General features: G+C 42.9%; 1 protein-coding gene across 1 annotated transcript in view; it reads left to right on the top strand.

The window, feature by feature from the left end:
• The window catches only part of LOC121538617 (zinc finger and BTB domain-containing protein 46), a 92,795-nt gene extending 68,121 nt beyond the window's left edge, over positions 1-24,674 (top strand). The window contains exons 4-6 of the mRNA XM_041846793.2: positions 4,795-5,079; positions 19,612-19,787; positions 22,980-24,674. Coding sequence (XP_041702727.1) covers positions 4,795-5,079; positions 19,612-19,787; positions 22,980-23,426 — 908 coding nt within the window. The 3' untranslated portion in view covers positions 23,427-24,674. The remainder of the gene's footprint in view (positions 1-4,794; positions 5,080-19,611; positions 19,788-22,979) is intronic.
• The last annotated feature ends 1,258 nt before the right edge of the window (positions 24,675-25,932 follow it).

Below are 25,932 nucleotides of genomic sequence, written 5' to 3'. Positions count from 1 at the left end.
TCACTGGATCAATCTGAAACTTTGCACACACACTGCTGCCATCTCGTGGCCAAATTCTAAATTGCGCCTAAACTCCTATATGATATAATGGCCTTTCTCTTGCATTTCAAAGATAATGGGACAAACAAATAAATAGAAAACCGCTCAGAGATTTACCGATTCCTTTATGATGCTTCTGGGAAACCAGGCCCTGGACAATAAATAATGTGAGAGAAAACATATTACATTTGAAGCGCAAATTACATGACCTTTTGCATGTGGAAATGTTGTATGATTTTGTATAATCACCTTCCGGTGTAAAAACCATGGAAATTAAAAACTAAAAATTATGTTTTAAGTGAGAAGTAGGGATAGGTCTGAAGCTCCCCCCAAAAAAGGAAATTCACATGAGCGCCACAATGCCTACTCCACCCATGCTCTACCAAGGTTTTCCAGCCACACAGCTTTGATCTACTACAGTAGCTACAGTGCATTCGGAAAGTATTCAGACCCCTTCCCTTTTTCCACATTTTGTTACGTTACAGCCTTATTCTAAAATGGATTTTAAAAAATAATCCTCATCAATCTACACACAATACTCCATATTGACAAAAAATAAAACAGGTTTTTAGAGAAAAAACAGAAATACCTTATTTACGTAAGTATTCAGACCATTTGCTATGAAACTCGAAACTGATCTCAGGTGCATCTTGTTTCCATTGATTATCCTTGAGATGTTTCTTCAAATTGATTGGAGTCCACCTGTGGTAAATTCAATTGATTGGACATGATTTGGAAAGGCACACACCGGTCTATGTAAGGTCCCACAGTTGACAGTGCATGTCAGAGTAAAAACCAAGCCATGAGGTTGAAGGAATTGTCCGCAGAGCTCCGAGACAGGATTGTGTCGAGGCACAGATCTGGGGAAGGGTAACCAAAAATTTCTGTAGCATTGAAGGTCCCCAAGAACACAGTGGCCTCCATCATTCTTAAATGGAAGAAGTTTGGAACCACCAAGACTCTTCCTAGAACTGTCCGCCTGGCCAAACTGAACAATCGGGGGAGAAGGGCCTTGGTCAGGAGGTGACCAAGAACCCGATGGTCACTCTGACAGAGCTACAGAGTTCCTCTGTGGAGATGGGAGAACCTTCCAGAAGGACAACCATCTCTGCAGCACTCCACCAATCAGGCCTTTATGGTAGAGTGGCCAGATGGAAGCAACACCTCCGTAAAAGGCACATGACAAACTACTTGGAGTTTGCCAAAAGGCACCTAAAGGACTCTCAGACCATGACAAACAAGGTTCTCTGGTCTGATGAAACCAAGATTGACCTGAATGCCAAGCGTCACGTCTGGAGGAAACCTGGCACCATCCCTACGGTGAAGCATGGTGTTGGCAGCATCATGCTGTGGGGGTGTTTTCAGCGGCAGGGACTGGGAGACTAAGCACACAGCCAAGACAACGCAGGAGTGGCTTCGGGACAAGTCTCTGAATGTCCTTAAGTGGCCCAGCCAGAGCCCGGACTTGAACCCGATCGAACATCTCTGGAGAGACCTGAAAATAGCTGTGCAGCTATGCTCCTCATCCAACCTGACAGATCTTGAAAGGATCTGCAGAGGAGAATGGGAGAAACTCCCCAAATACAGTCAGGGAAAAAAGTATTTGATCCCCTGCTGATTTTGTACGTTTGCCTACTGACAAAGAAATGATCAGTCTATAATTTTAATGGTAGGTTTATTTGAATAGTGAGAGACAGAATAACAACAAAAAAATCCAGAAAAACGCATTTCAAAAATGTTACAAATTGATTTGCATTTTAATGAGGGAAATAAGTATTTGACCCCTCCGCAAAACATTACTTAGTACTTGGTGGCAAAACCCTTGTTGGCAATCACAGAGGTCAGACGTTTCTTGTAGTTTGCCACCAGGTTTGCACACATCTCAGGAGGGATTTTGTCCCACTCCTCTTTGCAGATCTTCTCCAAGTCATTGGTCTTGTAGCCCATTCCAGCCTTGTGTACGTCTACAATCTTGTCCCTGACATCCTTGGAGAGCTCTTTGGTCTTGGCCATGGTGGAGAGTTTGGAATCTGATTGATTGATTGCTTCTGTGGACAGGTGTCTTTTATACAGGTAACAAACTGAGATTAGGAGCACTCCCTTTAAGAGTGTGCTCCTAATCTCAGCTTGTTACCTGTATAAAAGAAACCTGGGAGCCAGAAATCTTTCTGATTGAGAGGGGGTCAAATACTTATTTCCCTCATTAAAATGCAAATCAATTTATAACATTTTTGACATGCGTTTTTCTGGATTATTTTGTTGTTATTCTGTCTCTCACTGTTCAAATAAACCTACCATTAAAATTATAGACGGATCATTTCTTTGTCAGTGGGCAAACGTACAAAATCAGCAGGGGATCAAATACTTTTTTCCCTCACTGTATTTTTGCTTCGTCATTATTGGGTATTGTGTGTAGATTGATGAGGGAAAAAAAACGTTTTAATCCATTTTAGAATAAGGCTGTAAAGTAACAGAATGTGGAAAAGGTCAAGGGGTCTGAATACTTTCCGACTGCACTGTATGTTGGTCTATTGCAGGGTTTCCCAACCTCGCCGCCCCCCCCCCACTCCGTCTGCTAAATGACTAAAATGTAAAAAATGTAATAATGAGTTGGTTATTTGAATCAGCTGTGTAGTGCTAAAGGCAAAAACCAAAAGTACCCTGGTCTATTGTACTTCAAACAATGTGTATGCAGGTTGCTTAGCATTCAAACTTCTCAAACAGCCCAATTCATACTCTTTAGAGGAGTAATGGACTTTACAGTGTCCTGCTATTAAAATAATGTACTGCATATATCATTATCATTGTATGTATTTTTGTAGCTTCACCATCTTTATTACAAAAAAAAAATGCAAATACACATATAACTTTAAGCTACATATTCATTTGACAGGGGTAATGAACTGCCCATTGATCAGCACAGCAATTGATAAAACAGGACCATGTTTGCAAACCAAGTGTTTTTTAGCTTATGTCAATATTACAGAGGTAAACTAACATTTCATGATGATTAATGAAATCTATACCTGTTTCTATAGACCTCTTGTTGTTGACCTGTTGTTATGTTGGCCACCTACTGACCAATACAGATGTTAGGAGATATGTTTGTTTCTCAATGACATGTATTGTTAAAAAAAGGTTTAAGGAAATACAAGCAAGCACCACATTACTACAAGACAAAACAGCTCGCTCAATCAAGCATGATGGTATTGTAAGTCTAAAAGCAAAGCTTGCGTTTATATAATTAAAAAAGCTTGAAAGGGTAGTGGAATGGGATTAGTGTGGTGTGTGAAGAATCCAATACTTTAACTTGTATGCGGTGCAAATCACATTATTGTGGGAGCACCTACAAGAGTATGAATTAGGCTGTTTGAGAAGGTTTGGATCCTAAGCAACCTTGTTTGAAGTACAATAGCTACTGTTGGAGGTCAAAGCTGTGTGCTGCAAAACCTTGGTAGAGCATGGGTGAGGAGCCATTGTGGTGCACATGTGAATTTCCTTTCTTTTTCGGCTTCAGAACAATCCCTACTTCTCACTTAAAATGAGTTTTTTGTTTTTAATATATATTTACACGCTATGAGGTTGGAATAATATTGTGAAATTGTGAAAATTATGATAATGCACTTTTAGTGTAAGAGCTGTTTGAAAAGACCAATAACAGTGAGAGTTTGCCCACCTTTCAGCCAATAACAGCTAGTTTCCATGTTACACATCCCTCCCATTAGGATCCTCCAATTAGGCCCGTCTCTCAGACCACTCCCAGACAGTCCTAGCAAAATTCTTGCTTGAGAAATAGCAGTTTGCTTTCTTTCTCTGACTTCCTCTCCCTCTTTCTCTCTCTCTGCCTACTCCCTCTCTCTGCATTCTCTCTCTCTCTCTCTCTCTCTCTCTCTCTCTCTCTCTCTCTCTCTCTCTCTCTCTCTCTCTCTCTCTCTCTCTCTCAATCATTATCTTTCTCAGTTGCAGTGTGTGTGTGGGTGCCAGCAGTGCTGTCAGTAGCTCTGTGTGACTGACATATAGATCTACAGAGGAGAGGCGTGTGTCTGCTGCTGACAGCTGTTCACAACACACTCTCTACATTACTCTGTCACTGGGCTGTCACTACAGTCTAAACAAGCCTTTATACCTTCTCACTCTCTCTCTCTCTCTCTCTCTCTCTCTCTCTCTCTCTCTCTCTCTCTCTCTCTCTTTCTTTTGTGTGCTCCATCTCTCTCTTTCTCTTGTGTGCTCTCTCTCTCTCTCTCTCTCTGTTAGCTCTCTCTCTCTCTCTCTCTCTCTCTCTCTCTCTCTCTCTCTCTCTCTCTCTCTCTCTCTCTCTCTCTCTCTCTCTCTCTCTCTCTCTCTCTCTCTCTCTCTCTCGCTCTGTGATTTATCTGTGTTGTGTGCTATGTCAACAGCGTCCGGTCCTTGTTGTAATTGGTAGGGATGGGGTGTTAAAAGGATAGGTTTTTCATGGTTGATCAAAAACAGTCGAGGCAAAATGAATGTTGCTAACAGCCAGGCATCCCATCTGTTCCATTTGTCATTTACACGTGAAGTGTAGAAAGAAAGCGATACCGATAATCAGTATACTATACTTTTTGGCTAAGTCTATGGGTAACTGCTTTTGTGTTTTTTCTTTTTGAAATTATGTCAATGCTTTGATATCTTACATTGTATATATTGTGAAGAGTAAATTGGTGCATTTCAACATGACTAATATCAATCAAACTCAATCAACCAATTCATTAATGATTCCTCTCTCTCTGTCTCCAGGTGCAGATGTGACGGAGCCCAACAGCTCAGACAGTCGCGGAGAACGCCTCGACTTTTTCCTCAAACAGGAAGCGGCTCTGGCAGCGAGCGAGGCCAACTTCCTGGGTGCTAGCGAATCAGATGATGCCGGAGGTGGGACCGGGGGCAGGACTACCCCATTGGTAGCTAATCTGAGGGCAGCGTTGATGAGTAAAAACAGCCTGCTGTCGCTACGGGCTGAGATGCTGGGAGACGATAACCCTCTACTGTTTGAGTACCTGCCCAAAGGAGGACACTCCCTCTCACGTAAGTTACTGTTATAGTACATGACACACACATACACACCACACTCCACTCTATAACTGCTGTTCGAGTGTCACACAATAACACTGATATAGAATCACCATTCTCTTGTTGGCTTTTGTGAATTTTGTTTTGGTGTGTATGTATGCTTGCGTGTGTGCGTGTGTGCTGTGTGTGCATGTGTTCAGTATGTAACAGGTCTGTGTGATGGTGCGAGAGAGGATTACTCAGTTGTGACTCAGTGAGAGAACATTGTGCTGGGATGGCTCCCGGGTGTGTGAGAAAAGATTTGCTGGATTTCTTTGCCGGATTGTGTGTGTGGTTTCATACAACAGGGTTTAGCCATGTTCATCTGTGTGAATTTGTGAGTGAGTGAGTGAATGATGTAAGGCTTTGAGGATGGCCTTCCCCTACCCTGCACCTTGTTCTAAATATATCATGATGCAAGTAATTGGTATGATAAAAGCTTTTAAATCATCAACTTACATTTCCCACTCACTGCGCCTCTCCGTGAAGTTATTTTGGACCATTGGAATATATCTCCCAGTGCATATTTGTGTGTGTGCGTGTGTGTGCGTGCGTGTGTGTGTTTTATTTCTCTGTTTTTCTTGGCTGGTAATTGTCTCCTTTGTGCTGAGTTGTTTCTTTCTTTGTTTGGGGGAGACAGAGAAAGGAGTCCAACTCTAAACCTCGTCATGCCCTTTTTGCTTCACTACAATAGGACTGGAGACTGGGGCTTTGACTGAATGGACCCCCTCCCCCCGCCCACACACACACACACACATACACACACACTCACACACACACTGTTTAGTGTGCCAGAGTAAGATGTCTCTGTTGGTTTGCTTAAAGTGGAGAGACTGAGGCCCTGTCACAGACTGCCTCTTATCTGACAGGCCCTTACGAAAGGAAGAGGCCTAAATCAGACACACACAAATCATTTAATATAAGGGAAAAGGGGGGTAATAGTTCAAAATAGTTCTACAAGCAAAGAATCCTCAATCCCATTCATGTGGACCCTTAACATACCAGAATATCCATATTCATCAGCTCTCTCTATTCTTCCTTTGGCATCTCTGTTCAGTATTACACACACACATGCGCGCGCACACACACACACACACACACACACACACTAACACACACACACACACTAACACACACACACACAGTGGTGGAAGAAGTACCCAATTGTCATACTTGAGTCAAAGTAAAGATACTGTACCTTAAAGCGTTAATCAGCAGTTAAAACAATAACAAAGAGTTCTGCCCGCTCCTGTTTCAGTAAAAAGCTGAGGGTTGGTGCTAGGGAAATGTAACCACTCTCAAATTCATAGACAGAGCTATGGAAGCAAGGACTGACCATCCATGATATAAACATTATAGTTTTAACCATGTTTTGAGGATATATAGTGTTTGTTTACATGTACTTTGTTTACAAACATTGGAGTAAAACAATCTTATATTTTCGGTTCTGATGGGGTTTGACAATTATATTCTTTAAGAATCAATGGGTACAAAAATGGATGTAACAACTGCAGATTACCTCTTTAATAGAAAATGTCACCCACTAAAATCTCAAAAGTATCTGGTTTTAAATATAATTAAGTATCAAAGTAATAGCAAATGCAAAAATATACTTCAGTATCAAAAGTAAAAGTAAATGCTATAAATCATTTTTAAAAAAGAAAACATGATTTCCTTGTTTTTTATTTATTTATTGATAGCCAAGGGCACACTCCAACACTCAGACATCATTTACAAATAAAGCATTTGTGTTTAGTGAGTCCGCCAGATCAGAGGCAGTAGGGATGACCACGTGTTCTCTTGAAGTGTGTGAATTAGACAATTTTCCTGTCCTGCTAAGCAATTGTGTGAATAGGACCATTTTCCTGTCCTGCTAAGAATTCAGAATGTAATGAGTACTTTTGGGTGTGATGGAAAATGTATGGGAGTAAAACGTATATATACTGAACAAAAATATAAACACAACACAACATGTTTCATGAGCTGTGGTCCTCTGTAGCTCAGTTGGTAGAGCATGGCGCTTGGAACGCCAGGGTAGTGGGTTCGATCCCCGGGACCACCCATACTTAAAATGTATGCACACATGACTGTAAGTCGCTTTGGATAAAAGCATCTGCTAAATGGCTTATTATTTATAAAAGATCCCAGAAGCTTATTTTTCAAAAATGTTGTGCATAAATGTGTTTACATCCCTGTTAGTGAGCATTTCACCTTTGCCAAGATAATCAATCCACCTGACAGGTGTAGCATATGAAGAAGCTGATTAAACAGCCTGATCATTACCCAGGTGCACATTGTGCTGGGGACAATAAAAGGCCACTCTAAAATGTGCAGTTTTGTCACACAATACAATGCTACAGATGTCTCAAGTTTTGAGGGAGCATGCAATTGGCATGCTGACAACAGGAATGTCCATCAGAGCTGTTGCCAGAGAATGTAATGTTAATTTATCTACCATAAGTCGTTTTAGAGAATTTGGCAGTACGACCAACCAGCCTCACAACTGCAGACCACGTATAACCACGCTAGCCCAGGACCTCCACATCCGGCTTCTTCACCTGCGGAATCATCTGAGACCAGCCACCCGGACAGCTGATGAAACTGTAGGTTTGCCCAACTGAAGAATTTCTGCACAAACTGTCAGAAACTGTCTCAGGGAAGCTCATCTGCGTGCTCGTCATCCTCACCAGGGTCTTGACCTGACTTCAGTGGGCAAATACTCACCTTCGATGGCCAATGGCACGCTGGAGAAGTGTGCTCTTCACGGATGAATCGCGGTTTCAACTGTACCGGGCAGATGGCAGACAGCGTGTATGGTGCTGTGTGGATGAGCGGTTTGCTGATGTCAATGTTGTGAACAGAGTGCCCAATGGTGGTGGTGGGGTTATGGTATGGACAGGCATAAGCTACAGACAATGAACACAATTGCATTTTATCGGTGGCAATTTGAATGCATAGAAATACCGTGACAAGATCCTGTTTCAGCATGATAATGCACAGTCCCATGTCGCAAGAATCTGTACACAGTTCTTGGAAGCTGAAAATGTCCCAGTTCTTCCATGGCCTGCATACTCACCAGATATGTCACCCATTGAGCATGTTTGGGATGCTCTGGATCAACGTGTACAACAGCGTGTTCCAGCTCCCGCCAATATCCAGCAACTTCGCACAGCCATTGAAGAGTAGTGGGACAACATTCCACAGGCCACAATCAACAGCCTGATCAACTCTATGCAAAGGAGTGTTTGTAAGTCGCTCTGGATAAGAGCGTCTGCTAAATGATGTAAATTTAAATGTAAATGAGTGTGTCGCGTTGCATGAGGCAAATGGGGGTCACACCAGATACTGACTGGTTTTCTGATCCACGCCCCTACCTTTTTTTAAAGGTATCTGTGACCAACAGATGCATATCTGTATTCCCAGTCACGTGAAATCCATAGATTAGGGTCTAATTAATTTATTTCAATTGACTGATTTCCTTACATGAACTGTAACTCAGTGAAATCTTTGAAATTGTTGAATTTATATTTCAGTGTATTTTGGGAATGTAGTGGAGTTGTCAAACATATAAATAGTAAAGTAAAGTACATATACCCCCAAAAATTATTTAACCCTCCCGTTGTCCTAGGGTCAAAATGACCCGCCACTGTGTTGAACCAACTTTATTTAATTTTTATATTTTTGGGATCATTTGTGAGAAGGGGGCAGTGAGACTTTAAAGAAAGTATCACTGCCTCCTTCTCACAAATGATCCAAAAAATATAAAAATTAAATAAAGTTGGTTCAACACAGTGGCGGGTCATTTTGTTTGAGACAGAGTTTGTTTGGAAATACAAGTACTATCAGCATGTATTTACAACTACTTCGATTTGATTTGAAGTGTATTTTCAAGTACTAATACTTAACTCTTAGAAGCTGCACACAATATGCCTTGCATTAAACTTAAAATGAGATAAGGGGACCCAAAACAACACATTTTTGGAAAGAAATTACATTTTATGGCAGTTTATGTAAGGGTTTTTGAAATGTATTTGAAAAAAGTATTTGAAAACACTTTCAAATATCATTGGTAAAGTATTTGGTAGACCTACTTCAATTTTTCGAATAGAAGTAGGTTATTTGGACAGTGTATTTGAAAATACTCAAATACAAATACTTCTGCTTCGCCTCTCTCTCTCTCTCTCTCGCTCTCTCTCTCTCTCTCTCTCTCTCTCTCTCTCTCTCTCTCTCTCTCTCTCTCTCTCTCTCTCTCTCTCTCTATTCCCCGAAACACTGCCCCCACAAACACACACACACACTGTTGTTTTACATTGCACCTGGATCTCTATGGAAGTGTTACCTTGATACACCTACTGTACATGTGTGAATGAGTGAGTGAGTGATTTGGTCATTCAAGGATCCAACAATACATGCCCAATGTCTTATTCAGTTGTCAGAAACACTCTCGTATACTGTTTATGTGGTAGTGATCAGGGTGGGTAACTCTGCCCATCCTTTATTTTCCTGACTAGACCAACCTGCGCTCCAGCTCTCCCTAAAATGGATGCTCTCATAGACAGCTGATCGAAATCAGTATTTTATACTGAACAAAATCATTCGTCTTCTCAAACATCACGCACGCGCACACACATACAGACACTCACTCACTCGTCTGTCCTCTGTGCGCGCACGTGGGTGGAAGGAGAAGGAGAGGATGAACGAAAAAAGAGAGAGAGAAAACAGAGAACCAACCCCTAACCCTTTCCTCCTGGTAGAGGAGAGGACAGCAAGTCTTTTTGTTCTTTCTTCCTCCTCTCCTCTGCTCTGCGCTGGGTTGGCTGTGGCGCTGCGGCTGCCTCCGTGTGCCCCCTTGCCCCCTCTCTCTCTGTGCTGCTGTTGTGTGGACGCAGCCAGCTGGTTGCAGTTTGTCCTGAGTGGGTGGGTGAGACTCGTTTCCTGTGCTCCTCAGGCCTCCACAACAACCACCACTACCAGCAGCAGCAGCAGCACCTCCACAGCCCAACACAACCAGGGGCCACAGCAGGAGCCGCAGGGGCCACATTTGATAGCAAACAAGGGGCTGCTTCGTCCTCCTCTTCCTCCTCCTCTCCTTTTCTCCTCCCACCTCCTTTTCCACCGCCCCCACCATCCTCCCTCCGTCCGCCCACTGCCCCCCTGCAGCCCTCCGAGGCCAGGCCCCTGATGGCCCCTGGGTTGCGGCCTGGGGGACCCCTCGTAGCGCTCCACTCACACTCACAGGGGCTGGCTGTGGATGAAGAAGAGGCCCTAGAGGGACCCGAGCCCTTCTCCCCCCCACCAGAGGTAAGCAGAAACATCGATGTTCACCCCTGGTGGAAGTTGGCCCTTCAGGCACTGATCTAGGATCAGCTTATCCTCACTAGATTATAACCTTAACAATGAGGAGGATGAATGTAAACATGACCTGAGATCAGTGTCCAGGGGCAACTTCAACCTTCTCCTTCTGGTTATACCCTGGGGGTAGGGGTGGGGTTGGTGGGGGGTTGTATACCCCTGGGGGTCATATCTCAACCCTTCCCCCAACCCCTCTACTATTATGTATGTTTCTTCACTCTAGTCTAGCTGACTGTGTGTGGAATTTGTTGTATTTCCTGTTTTTGTTACCTGTGTTATTATTACTGGTGATATCTGTTTGTCCTTACAACATGTCTGTCCAACCTGCTTCTTCTTGTCCATGTGGCTTTGTTTTTGTCATGTGTTCCTTTCTCTTTTCCTCTTTCAACTTTACGTTTTTGTATTTTTTATTTCATTTAATTAACTATCTTAACATAAGCACATACAGTACATCTAGAACCTATATTGCATACAACTAGCCCAGAGTAGGGAGTAATATTAATAGATGTGACATCACTTAGGCTATAAACGTGACATGTAATTTGACTTGAGAGCACCAGTGCCGATCAGATAATATATTGAATGGCACACATGGTTACAACTGTATCGTTGTTTCAAGTCCAATGCACTCATTTGAGTGGTGTGCATCACGAGAAAAGTCATTTGTATAATTTTTACCTCTCCTGTGAGAACCATTAGCACAGGCAAGTCTGATTAGGCTTCACTGTACCACAGCCTCTGCCATAGAAACACATGGAGCATGGCTTTGTGTCCGTGATTGCACCTTTACTATGCAGAAAACCACTCATCTCTAGCCCAAACCGTTGAAAAGTAAAGAACCATTTTACCGAAACAAAAAATATTTCTAGAGGATTCGCCGGACTCTTTTAAAGGGGTACAAACACATTAATCATCATGAGTAAGGAATTATGAAAATAGTTCAAATAAACCCTATTTAAACTATAAAAAACGTTTGTCACAGAAAATAGATGGTTTGCAGTATTAGATTAGATGGAGGTCATTACCACTAAATCAATTAATAGGAACATTTTAGGTGTTCAGCGGGATTTTCAATCCCATCAAGGTGTGCCACAGTTCAAACAAGGTTGGGAACCACTGCTATAGATGGTTTGGATAACAGAACAGTTTTGGGACTGAATAGAATCAATATCTCTAGACAACAAGAGGGTCGCAGGAAATTGCAGGAAAATTGCCTGCTCCATTCTGCCACTGTGTGTGTGTGTGTGTGTGTGTGTGTATGTGTAGAAGCAGCATTTGGTTTCAGTGGACCTCCCTCCCTACAAGCCTCCATATCTCTGTGGACAAGCCATCTGTTTGCCCAGTGCATGGTGTCTGTTCTTAAGGAAGCAGGGAGGGATGGAGAGTGGATGTGGAGGAGGGGTATGCTTTAGTTTGGGGATGAATACAAACACACACACACACACCCATGAGGAGTGGTCATTGAACAAAAGTGCATCTGTAACCCCCCTTTCCAGAGATACGAGTAAATATTGAATACCCTATTGTCATCTCCCTCAACCCCCTTTCTCTCTCTCTCTCGCTCTCTCCTTCCACCTGTTATGTTACATAAAAGGAGTAAAGGGTGATTGTGTTACAATGTCACACTGACCACAGACTATAGCCCTTAGATCGACAGAAGGACCACACCCAAACATTGATCTATTTTTAATCTCTGTTTGTAATAGTGTTTTTGTTTATTTGAGTTATTAATCCATGTTATTTATTTCTTTGCTTTCTGACTTTTTCTCTCTTTAACAGTTTGTCTTCTTTATGTGTCTTTTGTTTTGTCAAGATGTGTGAATTTTGTGTGTGTGTTTCTCTCTCTCTCTTTCTGTGTGAGTGCGTTCACAGCTTGCCTTGCCTGCATGCCCAAATAATATTCTTCGACACAGTACATTTTAGAGCCAGGGTGCGTTTGTGTTAACTGTGTATCCTGTCTTTTTAGGAGGATATGCAGGATGAAAAATATTCTAATCAGGGATACAACAAAGGTATGTATGGTGCCTGACATGTTAATTTTAGATGGCATATACATTATAAAAGTCCTTAGACCTCTATTCATATTTTACCATTGTCTCTGTATAGCTAGGTTTTTAAATGTTTATACAGTACAAGTGGCAACAGTTCTCACATTATTATCTCTTTCTCTTTTCTCTTTCTCTCCCACACTCTTTCTATTTCTTCACTCTCTCCCTCTTTCTTCTCTCTCTCAATGCTTTCTTCCCCCCTATCTCTCTCTCTCTCTCCCTTCCTCCTCCTTCTCCTCCTCCTCTCTCTCTTAGTTCTGGAACATGGCCCGTCTCCCATGGAGGGGGATCAGATGGCTGAGGGGAGGCATGGTGTGTCCAGGGAGGAGGTGTTGGAAGGTGGGGGGAGAGGGGCCCTGTCGGGGCCTGCTTGGCCCCAGAAGCTGGCTTGCTCCCTGTGCAAACGGCTGTTCAGCAGCCTGGAGCAGCTCAAGGAGCACGAGTACCGCCACACCCTGTCCCTCATGGCCATCTCCCTAGACTGGCCTGACCTGCAAGGCCCCCAAGCCAACCACCACCACAACCAGACTCATGCATTCTCTAAGGGACCCATTCACTCGCAGTCTCTCTATCACCTCCCGGTGGCTGAGCCTTTCCCAGCACGGTACCTCTGCTCCCAGTGTCCAGCCACCTTTACCCTCAAGTCCAACGCAGACCGACATGAGAAGACCATCCACTTCAAGAGGAAACTGATGCAGTGCACCTACTGTCTGAAACAATTCAGAGACCGTACTGATCTACACAGACACCTGTCTTCCGTACACTCGAGAGAAAGAGGGCACTCTTGCCCGGCCTGTGCCAAGGCGTTCAGTACCCAGAAGAACCTGGCCACGCATGTCAAGGTGTGCTGCCAGATGGGGGTGGAAGTAGGGTCATGGAGAAGGTTCGGCATGGGGGTGGGGCAGGGTGGGGTTGCCAAGCAACTGTGGGGCTTGCATCATGAGATGAAGGCAGACGCCCATAGCAACCATAATATTCATCATCACCATGTGAATGTGGTCGATTGAGCTTGGAGGCATACAAAGATATAGAGAGTAAACACACACGACCACGCACACACACACACACACACACACACATACACACACAAACACAAACACGCTATACATGCCAATTAATGACCTGTGGTGTCACTTCCTCCCTAAACCCATAGAGTCCCATTGGATGAGAGTAGATCTGAGCTGGGCGCCCCATATAGGTTATATGTAAGAGCACTGGTATATTTTCTACAGCCTGTGTAATATTTGTAAGTATTTGTACATTTATAAGATTAAAGACTGATCTTTCAAATACATTTTGGTTTTTACATATGGGCCTATATTTTTGAGAAGCCTTTAGGCATCTTTTTAAAAAGCATTATTAATATGCAAAGTTACCGGTGAAAATTTACTGTAACTCCTCACCTGAGTTCCAGCTTTGTTTTAATATATATATCAATATGTTTGTGCGTGTTAGTCTGTCTGTTTGTCATTCTGTCACTTGTTTATGGAGTTGACATTGTTTGAATGATTAGGGGTACTCATTTTGCTGATGATATGGTGCTGTTGTTGGAAATAGCTCTGGGTAGAATAAGGTCTAGGATCAGCTTACAGTACCTTTCTTAAATCCTCATCGTAACCATTAACACAAAACTGACTTTAGTGGAGTGTCTATGGGGAACATTGTTCTTCTACTTGTGCTTGTGGTGTTGGTTCTATCCCACTGTGTTGCCAGTCAGGGCTCAGCCTAGGCCCTCTTCTCCATATTAGGAGATATGTATCTCTAATTCTTTACTTCTCACTAAAACTGCTCAGAAACTGACTATGAGCCGCCACAAATCAGCACCACCTGCAGGTAATCCTATTTACGACACATTCACTGTCAGTGTTCATACTGCACACTATGATCAGAGGTTGGCTTATCTAATCTGAAACAATGTTACAATCATCTGTTTTAACCTTTATTCCAGTCAGGAAGTCTTACTGAAACAACACATCTCAGATGTAAAAAAAAAAAAGAGGACGGTCTTACATTCAGAGCAGGCCTACAATAAGTACAAATGTGACAGATACAACAGCCCTTAGGGGGTAACGTTTACCCAAATCGTCTTGCACTAAAGTACACCTAAATGGATTTGAGGATAGAGGTATCACTCTATGTTTTGGCACAATTTCCTCTCCTTCATCTGCTCTGGTGTGAACCAACTGGACTGGTGAAAGCAGGTGTCTGTGAAGGCGTTTGACATTTTCCTACATTTGGCCTGTGTTGGCCTGTGTTGTTTTCTAATCAGTGCAGATGAAGGAGCACCAAGCAATTTAAAACAACAGAGACGCGCTGGTGGGATGTTGGGGTGGGGTTAGGGTCGTTCCAAGTCCCTTTCTCTCTGTGCGCTGCGCCCAATCCTCCTAACCCCCTCTATAAGCCCAGCTGAAGGAGAATAGTAGTTGGCTCTTCTTAGCTCCAGCCTTTATTGACCTAAGACTCCTCAGATAAAGAGGAAGTGGGCGGAGGAGGTGCATGACCTCTCTGACCTGAAAAGAATGGATAGAGAGAGAGAGAGAGAGAGAGAGAGAGAGAGAGAGAGAGAGAGAGAGAGAGAGAGAGAATATGGGAGAGGGAGAGAGAAGAGTAGAGGTTGGATGGTGTGGTCAGAGAGGGGCAGACTGTCCATTGTAACACAGTCTGTGGTTGATGTACAGGGAGTAATGTTTGTGAATGGCAGGGTGGGACTGAAAACTAGGCCAAACCTATCACTTACTGTATCTTAACTGGAATTCCTTATAGACTGTTTGTCTTCCTCCTGCTTGCTACGATTTGAAAACAAGGGGCATGCGTTTTGAATGTATAATTTGGTTGGTGGATTGATGCTATTTTGAGTAACTGAATTGTTGAACCACAAAGCGCTCTCTCTCTCTCTCTCTCTCTCTCTCTCTCTCTCTCTCTCTCTCTCTCTCTCTCTCTCTGTGTGTGTGGCTGGTGGTCCTTAAGGACTTAAATATGTCACAGTGTTTGAGTGGTCTGACTTAAATGCTTTCTTGCCATAAATGTTACTCTCTGAGAGCTAGGACTCCTAAAGCCCAGCTAACAACAAACGTTCCCACAACTTTAGAGAACGTTCCCTTAAGAGTCTCATTAGGCTATCAACGTCACTCAAAACATACACAGAACATGGTTACCATGTTCTCAGAATATAAGAGATTAATGTTCTAGACACGTTTCATGGGAATGTTGCAAGAACATTCATGTGTCCAGTTTTCTGAGCGTTAGGATAAAATGTTATCAATGTCACACCAAACATACACATAACATGGTTGCCATGTTCTCAGAATATAGATATTAATGTTCTAGACACGTTTCATGGGAACATTGCAAGATCATTCCTGTGTCCAATTATTAAACATAGGACGTTCTGTCATGGTCCCCTGGAGGTTTTTGTCTAGTTCTCGCTTGTTCCAGGGATGTCCCTAAAGACGTTTTTAGGACGTCGCCTGAAGGTCCCAAAGATACGTTCTCCGAAGAATAAAAACATGTTTCTTTACACACCACCCCTTGTTACTGTTGCAGAACCCGTCAAAGCCCTGATTGGTGAACCACTGATCCATTCAAAGCTCTTTGTCTGTTGGCAAGGTTAGGGACACACACAGTGCTTTTAAAGATCGGAATACTGTGAACCAAAAGGTTGTGAGTTTAAATCCCAGGTGGATACATATTGAATAGTAATTACTGTATAAATTAACATGCACAATGTAATCATGTATGTCAAATATGTAAGTTGAAAGCACTTTGTGTTTGTGGGTGTTCCTAACCTTGCCAACAGACAAAGAGCTGCGAATGGATCAGTGGTTCACCAATCAGTGCCTTAATGCGCTTGGTAACAGTAACAAGGGGTGATGTGTAATGACATTTCGGAGAACGTCTCTTTGGGACCATCAGGTGACATCTTAAAGATGTCACCGGAACAAGCCGGGAACTAGACAAAAACCTCCAATGGACAATGACAGAATGTCCTGTGTTTAATACGTCCTTGGGACAGCAATGTTATTGCAACGTTTTCATGAAACTTTTCTTATATTCTGAGAACATGGCAACCATGTTCTGTATATGTTTAGTATAGAATGCATGGAATATTCTCCTAACCTTAAAAAAACTGGACACATGAATGTTCTTGCAACGTTCCCACAAAATGGTCTAGAAAAAGTATATATTATATTCTGAGAACATGGCAACCATGTTCCGTGTATGTTTGCTGTGACGTTGCTGGAATATTTCTCCTAACCCTCAGAAAACTGGACACATGAATGTTCTTGCAACGTCTCATGAAATGTGTCTAGAACATTAATATAGGATATTCTGAGGACATGGTAACCACATTCTGGATAAGTTAGTTTTGTTTGCCATTAAGGGAATGCTCTCCTAACTCTAACGCCAGAACATGCTAAATAGGGTCTCAGGAGGTTTTTGCTAACATACATAAAATGCTCCCCTAACTAACAGAAAACTGGACACTCAAACATCAGGGGAACATTACGGGTAACATTACAAAAATGTTCTCTCTCCCTAGAATTGTTAGCTGGGAATAGCCCTCCTCCCACTTCCACTTCCTCATTCTGAAAGTGTATTTTTCTGGCTGTTTGACGTGACTGTAGTACAGAAGCATGTCGTGTCCTAATTTCATGGAAGTGCATCAACCAATTAGCCAATCAACCAACCACTCAATCAATCAAATGTGGATTCACACAGGACCTTTTACAAATGCATCTGACCAAAAAAGCAAGCATTGTGTCAACCCCCAGAGAGCAATGACAATCTAAAGCTGTGTTTGTCAGTCCTGGTCAATGTGTGTCCTGTCTGTACCCATACTGTGAATATTACTCAAAGGGAAGAGCAGAGGGCCCTTCCATGGAACTTTAGGGGCATCAACCATTATGACTCTGGTCAAAAGCAGTGCACTCTACGGTGTCATGCCCTGTATGTCATTTTGGTGTTTTCCACACAAACAGGTATGAGAATAGAGCAACATGTTAAGTGGAATTTGTCGTCTTGTTTAAGAAACTCATCCCTGATCTGGCTTAGAAAAAAACTCAGTCAAATGTCAACCCCTAAAGACATAGGGTCCCTTTTTTCAGGGAGAATAACTCTACTGGGCTATGGTCAAAACAAGAAAGCAGGCTCCTCTCATGTGAATCCAGACTGATTACGAACCAGATGGTATTAGCCCTTTTTATAAAGAGCAAATTAGACTGATTTCAGTTGCACTGTTGTTATTTTGTTTTGTAAAGACAGGGTATTTTAGACTGTATTTTTGAATATTTTCATTCCCAAATATACCCTTTTCTTAATGTATTTTTATCAAGTTAGATGACATTTTCTGGTAGTTTGTATTCTGTAATCAATAAACTGTGAAGGAAAACATGTTTGGATGTTGGGTCTGATAATCTTTTTGTTGTGTTTGAGTCCTGTAGTTATGTAGAAATATACAGTACACACAAACTGTATAAAATCATGCGTTTAACACACATACGTTTTCCTTTCCTAAATTGTCTTACAAGGTAAGTAATATGTATCTGCATACTGTATGAGTATGTAAAAGGCATACTTTTGGTTGTAGATATAGACTATGCTCCATAGACTTTGAGTTACGGCCATGTTTCCCAACCAAGTTATGCCTAACAGTGTAAGGTTGGATGAGGTGGTCATATTTTATATTCTGACTCCCTGAGCCGTTCTAATGTCAGGTAACCAACATGTGTGTCACACCCCCACTGGGTTGTAGATAAAATGTGTACTCTATGTTCTTGTCTTACTTGGGGTTTGCTCCTCACCCAATCTATTAACCCACTGGGCACACTGGTTGAACCAACGTTGTTTCCAAGTCATTTTAGTGAAATCACGTTGAACCGATGTGGAATAGACGTTAAATTTACGTCTGTCCCCAGTGGGACGCTTTTTGCCTTGACACATTTAGTCAAAGTCCGGGTAAGACGCCTGTGCACACACACACACATCCATAAACACTATATATCTGCTGGAGCATCTACTTAACCTTTAGACTTTGAATGAATGGGCTTAGTGGAGGCTGGAGAATAGGGCTCTCCAACACTGTTTCTGGAGAGCTATGCCGTCCTGTAGGTTTTCCCTCCAACCCTAATCTAGCGCACCTGATTCTAATAATTATCTGGTCGATAAGCTGAAGGTCAGTTACAACTGGAGTTGGAGCGAAAACATACAGGAGGGTAGATCTCCAGGAACAGAGTTGGAGAGCCCTGCTGTAGAAGCTGAATAGCAACAGGATGGTATTACAATGATGTACATGATGTACTGTCCCCCTTTTACCTGACTTCACCTCTGTAAGTATCTAGCAAGTCCTCAACCTCACGTGTGTTGATCTCTACAGTACCTGATTCCTCCTGTGGTTTACCTGTTATATGCAATGAGTAGATATATAGAGCTATCATATGTTGCAATCTCTCTCTAACATCTCTCTACCCCTTTTACCTGACTTCACCTTTGTATGTATGTATGTATGCAATTGGCCATTGTTTTTTTTTACCTGACCTCACGTGTGTGTTGATCTCTACCCAATTCATCCTGAGTTGATCTATTATGTAATGTGGAGATGTAGCTTTATTGTAGGCCTTTATCCAAGCCTTACTGTATTGTAATGTTATATCTCTATTTCTCTCTCTCTCTCTACCTGAGATGTCTTCTTTGTGTGATCCAATAGACTAGTCACACTTCCTGAATAAAGAAACCTCTTCTAGGGAGTAAACAGGATGTTGTTGACTTGTTCCTGGTTGTTGTTGTTGATGATGTCTTGAGTTTGTCATTGCCTTTGTTACCTTCCTGTTTAGACAGACTAGTTGCCAGGGAAACTGTAAGTTTGACTGACATTTAGGTGGGCATAGGGGTTGGTAATACACTCTAATGTTAAATATAGGTTGGCAGTGTTTTATAAACCTGTGTCTTTGATCAATTGAATCTGTCACTTAAATTGCATTTATGGTATTTTATACATCTAACTGATGTAGACATTTTAAAACTTTTGAATGAACTTTAAATGAACTGTGGTTTAACTCAAGTAGACTAGATGCAAACTAATCCGTCTCTCTTTCTCTCTCTCTCTCCACAGTGAATGACTTCACAGTGATCCGTAAGAAGTTTAAGTGCCCCTACTGTAGTTTCTCTGCCATGCACCAGTGCATCCTGAAGAGGCACATGCGCTCCCACACAGGCGAGAGGCCCTACCCCTGTGAGATCTGTGGCAAGAAGTTCACCAGAAGGGAGCACATGAAGAGACACACACTGGTGAGTGCAGTGCAGTAGCAGACAGTCACCACCAGGGTGCAGCAGTGAGCTGAGTCACACACTGGCCATGCTGTTCCCTTTAAAAAAACGCTTTTAGGCACAGGTCTAGGACCAGTTCATCTTCTCTTAATCCTAACTTTAAGTATATGGTGGGAAAACTGCTAGATGTACCTTTGAGTTAAAAGAAAATCCATTTTGCAATGTCAGATTAAGGCACTGTTGGAAGGACTACAATGGTGCCGGAGGAGATGGCTGCCGTTTTACAGGCTCGTAACCAATTGTGCTATTGTGTGTGTTTTTTCGCGTTATTTGTAACTTATTTTGTACATAATGTTTCTGCCACCATCTCTTATGACCGAAAATAGTTTCTGGATATCAGAACAGCGATTACTCACCTCGTACTGGATGAAGATTTTTCTTTAACGAGTCGGACGCAAAGGATTTACTTCAGACACCGGACAAGGCCCAAATCCCTGTCATTCGCATGAAGAAGAGACGGAGATATAGGGGACGTAGGTCGGGGTGCCTTGTAAGAATCCGACGGTGTGTGGGTAACCCACCTCTACCTTCCATACAGTTAGCCAGCGTGCAATCATTGGATAATAAACTGGATGAGCTCCGATCAAGACTATCCTACCAACGGGACATTAAAAACTGTAATATCTTATGTTTCACTGAGTCGTGGCTGAACGACGGCATGGATAACATACAGCTGGCTGGGTTTTCCATGCATCGGCAAGATAGAACAGCTGCCTCCGGTAAGACAAGGGGTGGCAGTCTGTGTCTATTTGTCAATAACAGCTGGTGCACGAAATCTAATATTAAGGAAGTCTCTAGGTTTTGCTCGCCTGAGGTAGAGTATCTCATGATAAGCTGTAGACCACGCTATTTACCAAGAGAGTTTTCATCTATATTTTTCGTAGCTGTCTATTTACCACCACAAACTGATGCTGGCACTAAAACTGCACTCAAAGAGCTGTATAAGGCCATAAACAAACAAGAAAATGCTAATCCAGAGGTGGCGCTCCTAGTGGCCGGGGACTTTAATGCAGGAAACTTAAATCCATTTGACCTCATTTCTACCAGCATGTTACATGTGCAACCAGAGGGGAAAAAAACTGTAGTCCACCTTCCTGCTTACAAGCAAAAACTAAAGCAGGAAGTACCAGTGACTCACTCAATACAGAAGTGGTCAGATGACGCAGATGCTAAGCTACAGGACTGTTTTGCTAGCACAGACTGGAATATGTTCCGGGATTCTTCCGATGGCATTGAGGAGTACACCACATCAGTCACTGGTTTCATCAATAAGTGCATCGATGACGTCGTCCCCACAGTGACCGTACGTACATACCCCAACCAGAAGCCATGGATTACAGGCAACATCCACACTGAGCTAAAGGGTAGAGCTGCCGCTTTCAAGGAGCGGGACTCTAACCCGGATGCTTATAAGAAATCCCGCTATGCCCTCCGACGAACCATCAAACAGGCAAAGCGTCAATACAGGACTAAGATTGAATCGTACTACACCGGCTCCTATGCTCGTCGGATGTGGCAGGGCTTGCAAACTATTACAGAATACAGAGGGAAGCACAGCCGTGAGCTGCCCAGTGACACGAGCCTACCAGACGAGCTAAATGACTTCTATACGCGCTTCGAGGCAAGCAACACTGAATCATGCATGAGAGCACCAGCTGTTCCGGACGACTGTGTGATCATGCTCTCTGTAGCCAATGTGAGTAAGACCTTTAAACAGGTCAACATTCACAAGGCCGCAGGGCCAGACGGATTACCAAGAAGTGTGCTCCAAGCATGCGCTGACCAACTGGCAAGTGTCTTCACTGACATTTTCAACCTCTCCCTGACCGAATCTGTAATACCTACATGTTTCAAGCAGACCAGCATAGTCCCTGTGCCCAAGAACACTAACAACGATGAGACAACCTAGGAGAAGGGAGGAGGTCAGAGACCTGGCAGTGTGGTGCCAGGATAACATCGAGAGCATCCTGACTGGTTGCATCACCGCTTGGTATGGCAACTGCTCGGCCTCCGACTGCAAGGCACTACAGAGGGTAGTGCGTACGGCCCAGTACATCACTGGGGCCAAGCTTCCTGCCAGGCGATGTCAGAGGAAGGCCCTAAAAATTGCCAAAGACTCCAGCAACCCTAGTCATACTGTTCTCTCTGCTACCGCACGGCAAGCGGTACCGGAGCCCAAGTCTAGGTCCAAAAGGCTTCTTAACAGCTTCTACCCCCAAGTCCTAAGAGTGTTGAACAGCTAATCAAATGCCCCCCATTTTTACGCTGCTGCTACTCTCTGTTTATTATCTATGCATAGTCACTTTACCTCTACCTACATGTACATATTACCTCGACTAACCTGTACTCCTGCACATTGACTCTGTACCGCTGCCCCCTGTATATAGCCTCGTTACTGTTATTTTATTGTTGCTCTTTTAATTATTTGTTATTTGTCTATTTTCTTATTTTTTACTTCAGTTTATTTTAGTAAATACTTTCTTAACACTTATTTTTCTTTAAACTGCGTTGTTGGTTAAGGGCTTGTAAGCATTTCACTGTAAGGTCTACACCTGTTGTATTCGGCGCATGTGACAAATAAAATGTGATTTAATTTTTGTTCCATTTTGGCCCTAGCCCCCTCGCCTTCTGTGTTCACAGATTTGAAAGTACTGGATAAGTTAAATTAAATCTGAAAGCCAGAGCAGAGCAGGATATAGTACCACTCAGCTGCTGTGCTGTGCTCAGGGGAGAGGAGTTCAGAGAGCAGAGAAACATCCACAATGACTACAGGCCAGCCCAGCAGGAGTCAGGAAGAGACGAGAGGGGAGGAGGGGAGGGTTAAGGACTATTACTGGGCTTGGCTTTGAGCTCCCACAGTTTAGCAATGCCAGAGGATAGCATGTAGAGAGGCTTCGGCCAACATCTGTGCTGGATGCCATGTTTCTGTATTCTGGGTTATTTCTGACAATTATTTGACAATGCTGTCTCACTGTTGTTTGGCAAGACAACAATTTGGCTTGAGCAGAAACAGGCTGACAAATGTTGCTTCCTCTGAGCATTCCAGTCTGTCCAACTCAGTTGGTAAGCTTGGTTTAGACTTCAGCATTCTTAAGGATAAAAGTATATGTGTGTAAATTGTGTGTGTTAATGATGTGTGTGTCTCTCCTACAGGTCCACAGTAAGGATAAGAAGTATGTGTGTAAGATCTGCAGCCGGGTCTTCATGTCGGCAGCCAGTGTTGGAATCAAACATGGCTCCCGTCGCCACGGCGTCTGCGCTGACTGTTCCGGGCGGGGCATGGCCGCGTTATTGGACCACAACGGGGAAGTGGGCGGAGACGTCTCCCCCGAGGACGAGCTGTATCCTGGCGACCACCGTTTCCATGATGACCAGACGGAGTGCGACGGTGACGGAGAGGGGGAGGAAGAGATGATGACGGAAGGGGATGGAGAGATAATGGGAGAGGTGGATGACGAGGGAAGGAAGTGGAAGGATGACTCAGGGATGATGACGGAGGGAGACGGAGTGATGGACAACGACAAGGAGGAGAGCTGTGACTCTGTGCCAGAGCGGGAGCAGCACAACGGGAGCGAGAAGGATTTCTCCTGGATCTCTTAGGATCCCATGGGATCATTTAGGATCTATCGTGGATCTGTTGGGATGTCTTAGGCAGAGACAGCTCTCTTTACCCATGTATATGGGCAGGCCTTTCTCTGAGTGGGGTATGTGGGCGATACGTGACAATGATCTAAATTGACAGGTGCCACACACACACACACACACACACACAAGCTGAGCCCTGTACTGATGATTACCATGGAGAACGATTGAGAGTAAAAAGAAAGAGAAAGAGAGGCTCGTTCTAATCACCTCCTTTCTTTCTGATGCAGTTTCTTTCCTCTTTAGTTTTGTTGGTTTTGTTTTTTTGTTTGTTTCTGATGAGGACCAGACCAGAGTCTGTGCATTGGTTTAGATGTCCACCTATGACACACTGGCACCAATGAGGACTCATTAAACGTCTTGGGTGATTTTGAACTGTGGCCGTTTGTGGTCACAGTTGCCATGGACATGACGGATTGTTAACGGTTTGGGAAAATGCCAAGGTGGTGTCTTGTTGCCATGCAGTGTTATTTGGGGACAGTCTCTATACATTTTTGGGACAGCCTTTTATCTATTGCAAAGATGCACGCGTCGGGCAGCGGTTGGCACATTGTCTCCTGCAGAGTGAAACTGCCACAAACTTGCACTTTAACGTCGACTAGAATCCTGTCAATGCCCTCAACCCGTGGTTTACATTTTCAATCTGATTTTACCTACACAACTCGGTGACCGCACCTACCTTTAAGGATATATTGTATGTCCTCATGACTGTTATGATATATAAATATATGGATATTAGAATGCTTTTGCTGTAGTTTGCTGATTATATAGCCTATGCCTTTAAATGGGTTCTTTCTCCTCCACTTAAGTTTACCATGTGTTTCTGTTGAGCTGTGTTGAGAATTATGAAAGGTTGAGCAAATGTACATACAAACAAGCCACAGGAATTAGATTGAGCAAGAGGGAGAGTTGACGAGCGAGAGGGAGAGATAGGTGTATGAGAGAGAAAGGGAGTGTTAGAGAGACGAGAGAGTGAGAGTGAACACTATGCAGGAACATAAATGATCAATCCAGATGTAAGTGTTCTTAAATCTCTACTTTCAGAGAGAGGACATCAAATGAAAGTGTATTGGTCGCGTACACAGTTTAGCAGATGTTATAGCGGTGCAGTGAAATGCTTATGTTACTAGCTCCAGATAATGCAGTAGATAGATCAGAGAGAGAGCGCGAGAGAGAGAGAGAGAGAGAGAGAGAGAGAGAGAGAGAGAGAGAGAGAGAGAGAGAGAGAGAGAGAGAGAGAGAGAGAGAGAGAGAGAGAGAGAGAGAGAGAGAGAGAGAGAGAGAGAGAGAGAGAGAGAGAGAGAGAGAGAGAGAGAGAGAGAGAGAGAGAGAGAGAGAGAGAGAGAGAGAGAGAGAGAGAGAGAGAGAGAGAGAGAGAGAGAGAGAGAGAGAGAGAGAGAGAGAGAGAGAGAGAGAGAGAGAGAGAGAGAGAGAGAGAGAGAGAGAGAGAGAGAGAGAGAGAGAGAGAGAGAGAGATGCCTATTTGCGTGCAGATGCCAATTTGCTTACCAATGTCTACCATTTCCCTATACGACAAGGGGTGAGAGAGACAGACTACATACACAATCTACATACACAATGATGACGGGTCAAAACTCATGCCAAAACAAGCACACTATAAAACTATTCTACATGACGCTACATGGCTTACATTGATTCTCTCTTTCTCCTTCTCTCTTTCCTTTTCTCACTCAATATTTCCTTCCATCTCATGTTGTATCTCTGTGCAGGTGTCGTGTTGAGAAGCAGACTCTTTAAAACCTTTGTTTTATTATCATTTTTATATTTCACCTTCAATACAGAATATGCACACTTTTACATCTTAGTAGACCTTAAATGATGGTTCATCTTTCTTTTTGGTTTGTATTTGTGAATAAGAAAATAAAAGCTCAGGCTTCTGCTTGAGTCCATCCAGAGAGTGGCCTGTTCTGTTGAGTGCTTTTATGACGCTTTCTTTTGTTTGAAAAGGTTATTTATTAAAATACATGTTTTTGTAGTAGAATTATTATACTATAAAGGCCCTTCACTCTGTCTAATGCCTTCTGTGGGCACAGTGTGTGTGTATGTGTGCGTATGTGGATGTGTGTGTTTGTGTGTGCACGCGTGTGAGATGTGTATTGATTTTCTTACGATTATTTCCTGTTATTTGACCATTTTGAGTCTTATTATGATGATCAGAATTATGATTATTGTTGTTATGATTATATTATTATTATTATTATTATTAACATTATGATTATTAAGTGCTGAATGCTAAGCTTTGTTGTGTGTTTCTTTTTGATATTTTATATCTTGTATAAAGAAAGCTTTTATATTTTGCCTTGTTGTGGACAGTAAGCCATTAGGCTTTTCTGATTAGTTCTATCGTGTCAGTTCTCTGCTTTTCTGTTGTATTTGTTTTCTACAGAGAAATAAGACAAATTAGAGGAACTTATTCTAAGTTAGATATGGATCGGAACTAACT

This window comes from Coregonus clupeaformis, chromosome 24 (genome assembly GCF_020615455.1).
Source record: "Coregonus clupeaformis isolate EN_2021a chromosome 24, ASM2061545v1, whole genome shotgun sequence".
NCBI classification, from domain to species: domain Eukaryota; kingdom Metazoa; phylum Chordata; class Actinopteri; order Salmoniformes; family Salmonidae; genus Coregonus; species Coregonus clupeaformis.
The sequence above is the reverse complement of the archived record's forward strand: the minus strand, read 5'-3'. Positions and strand labels throughout refer to the sequence as shown.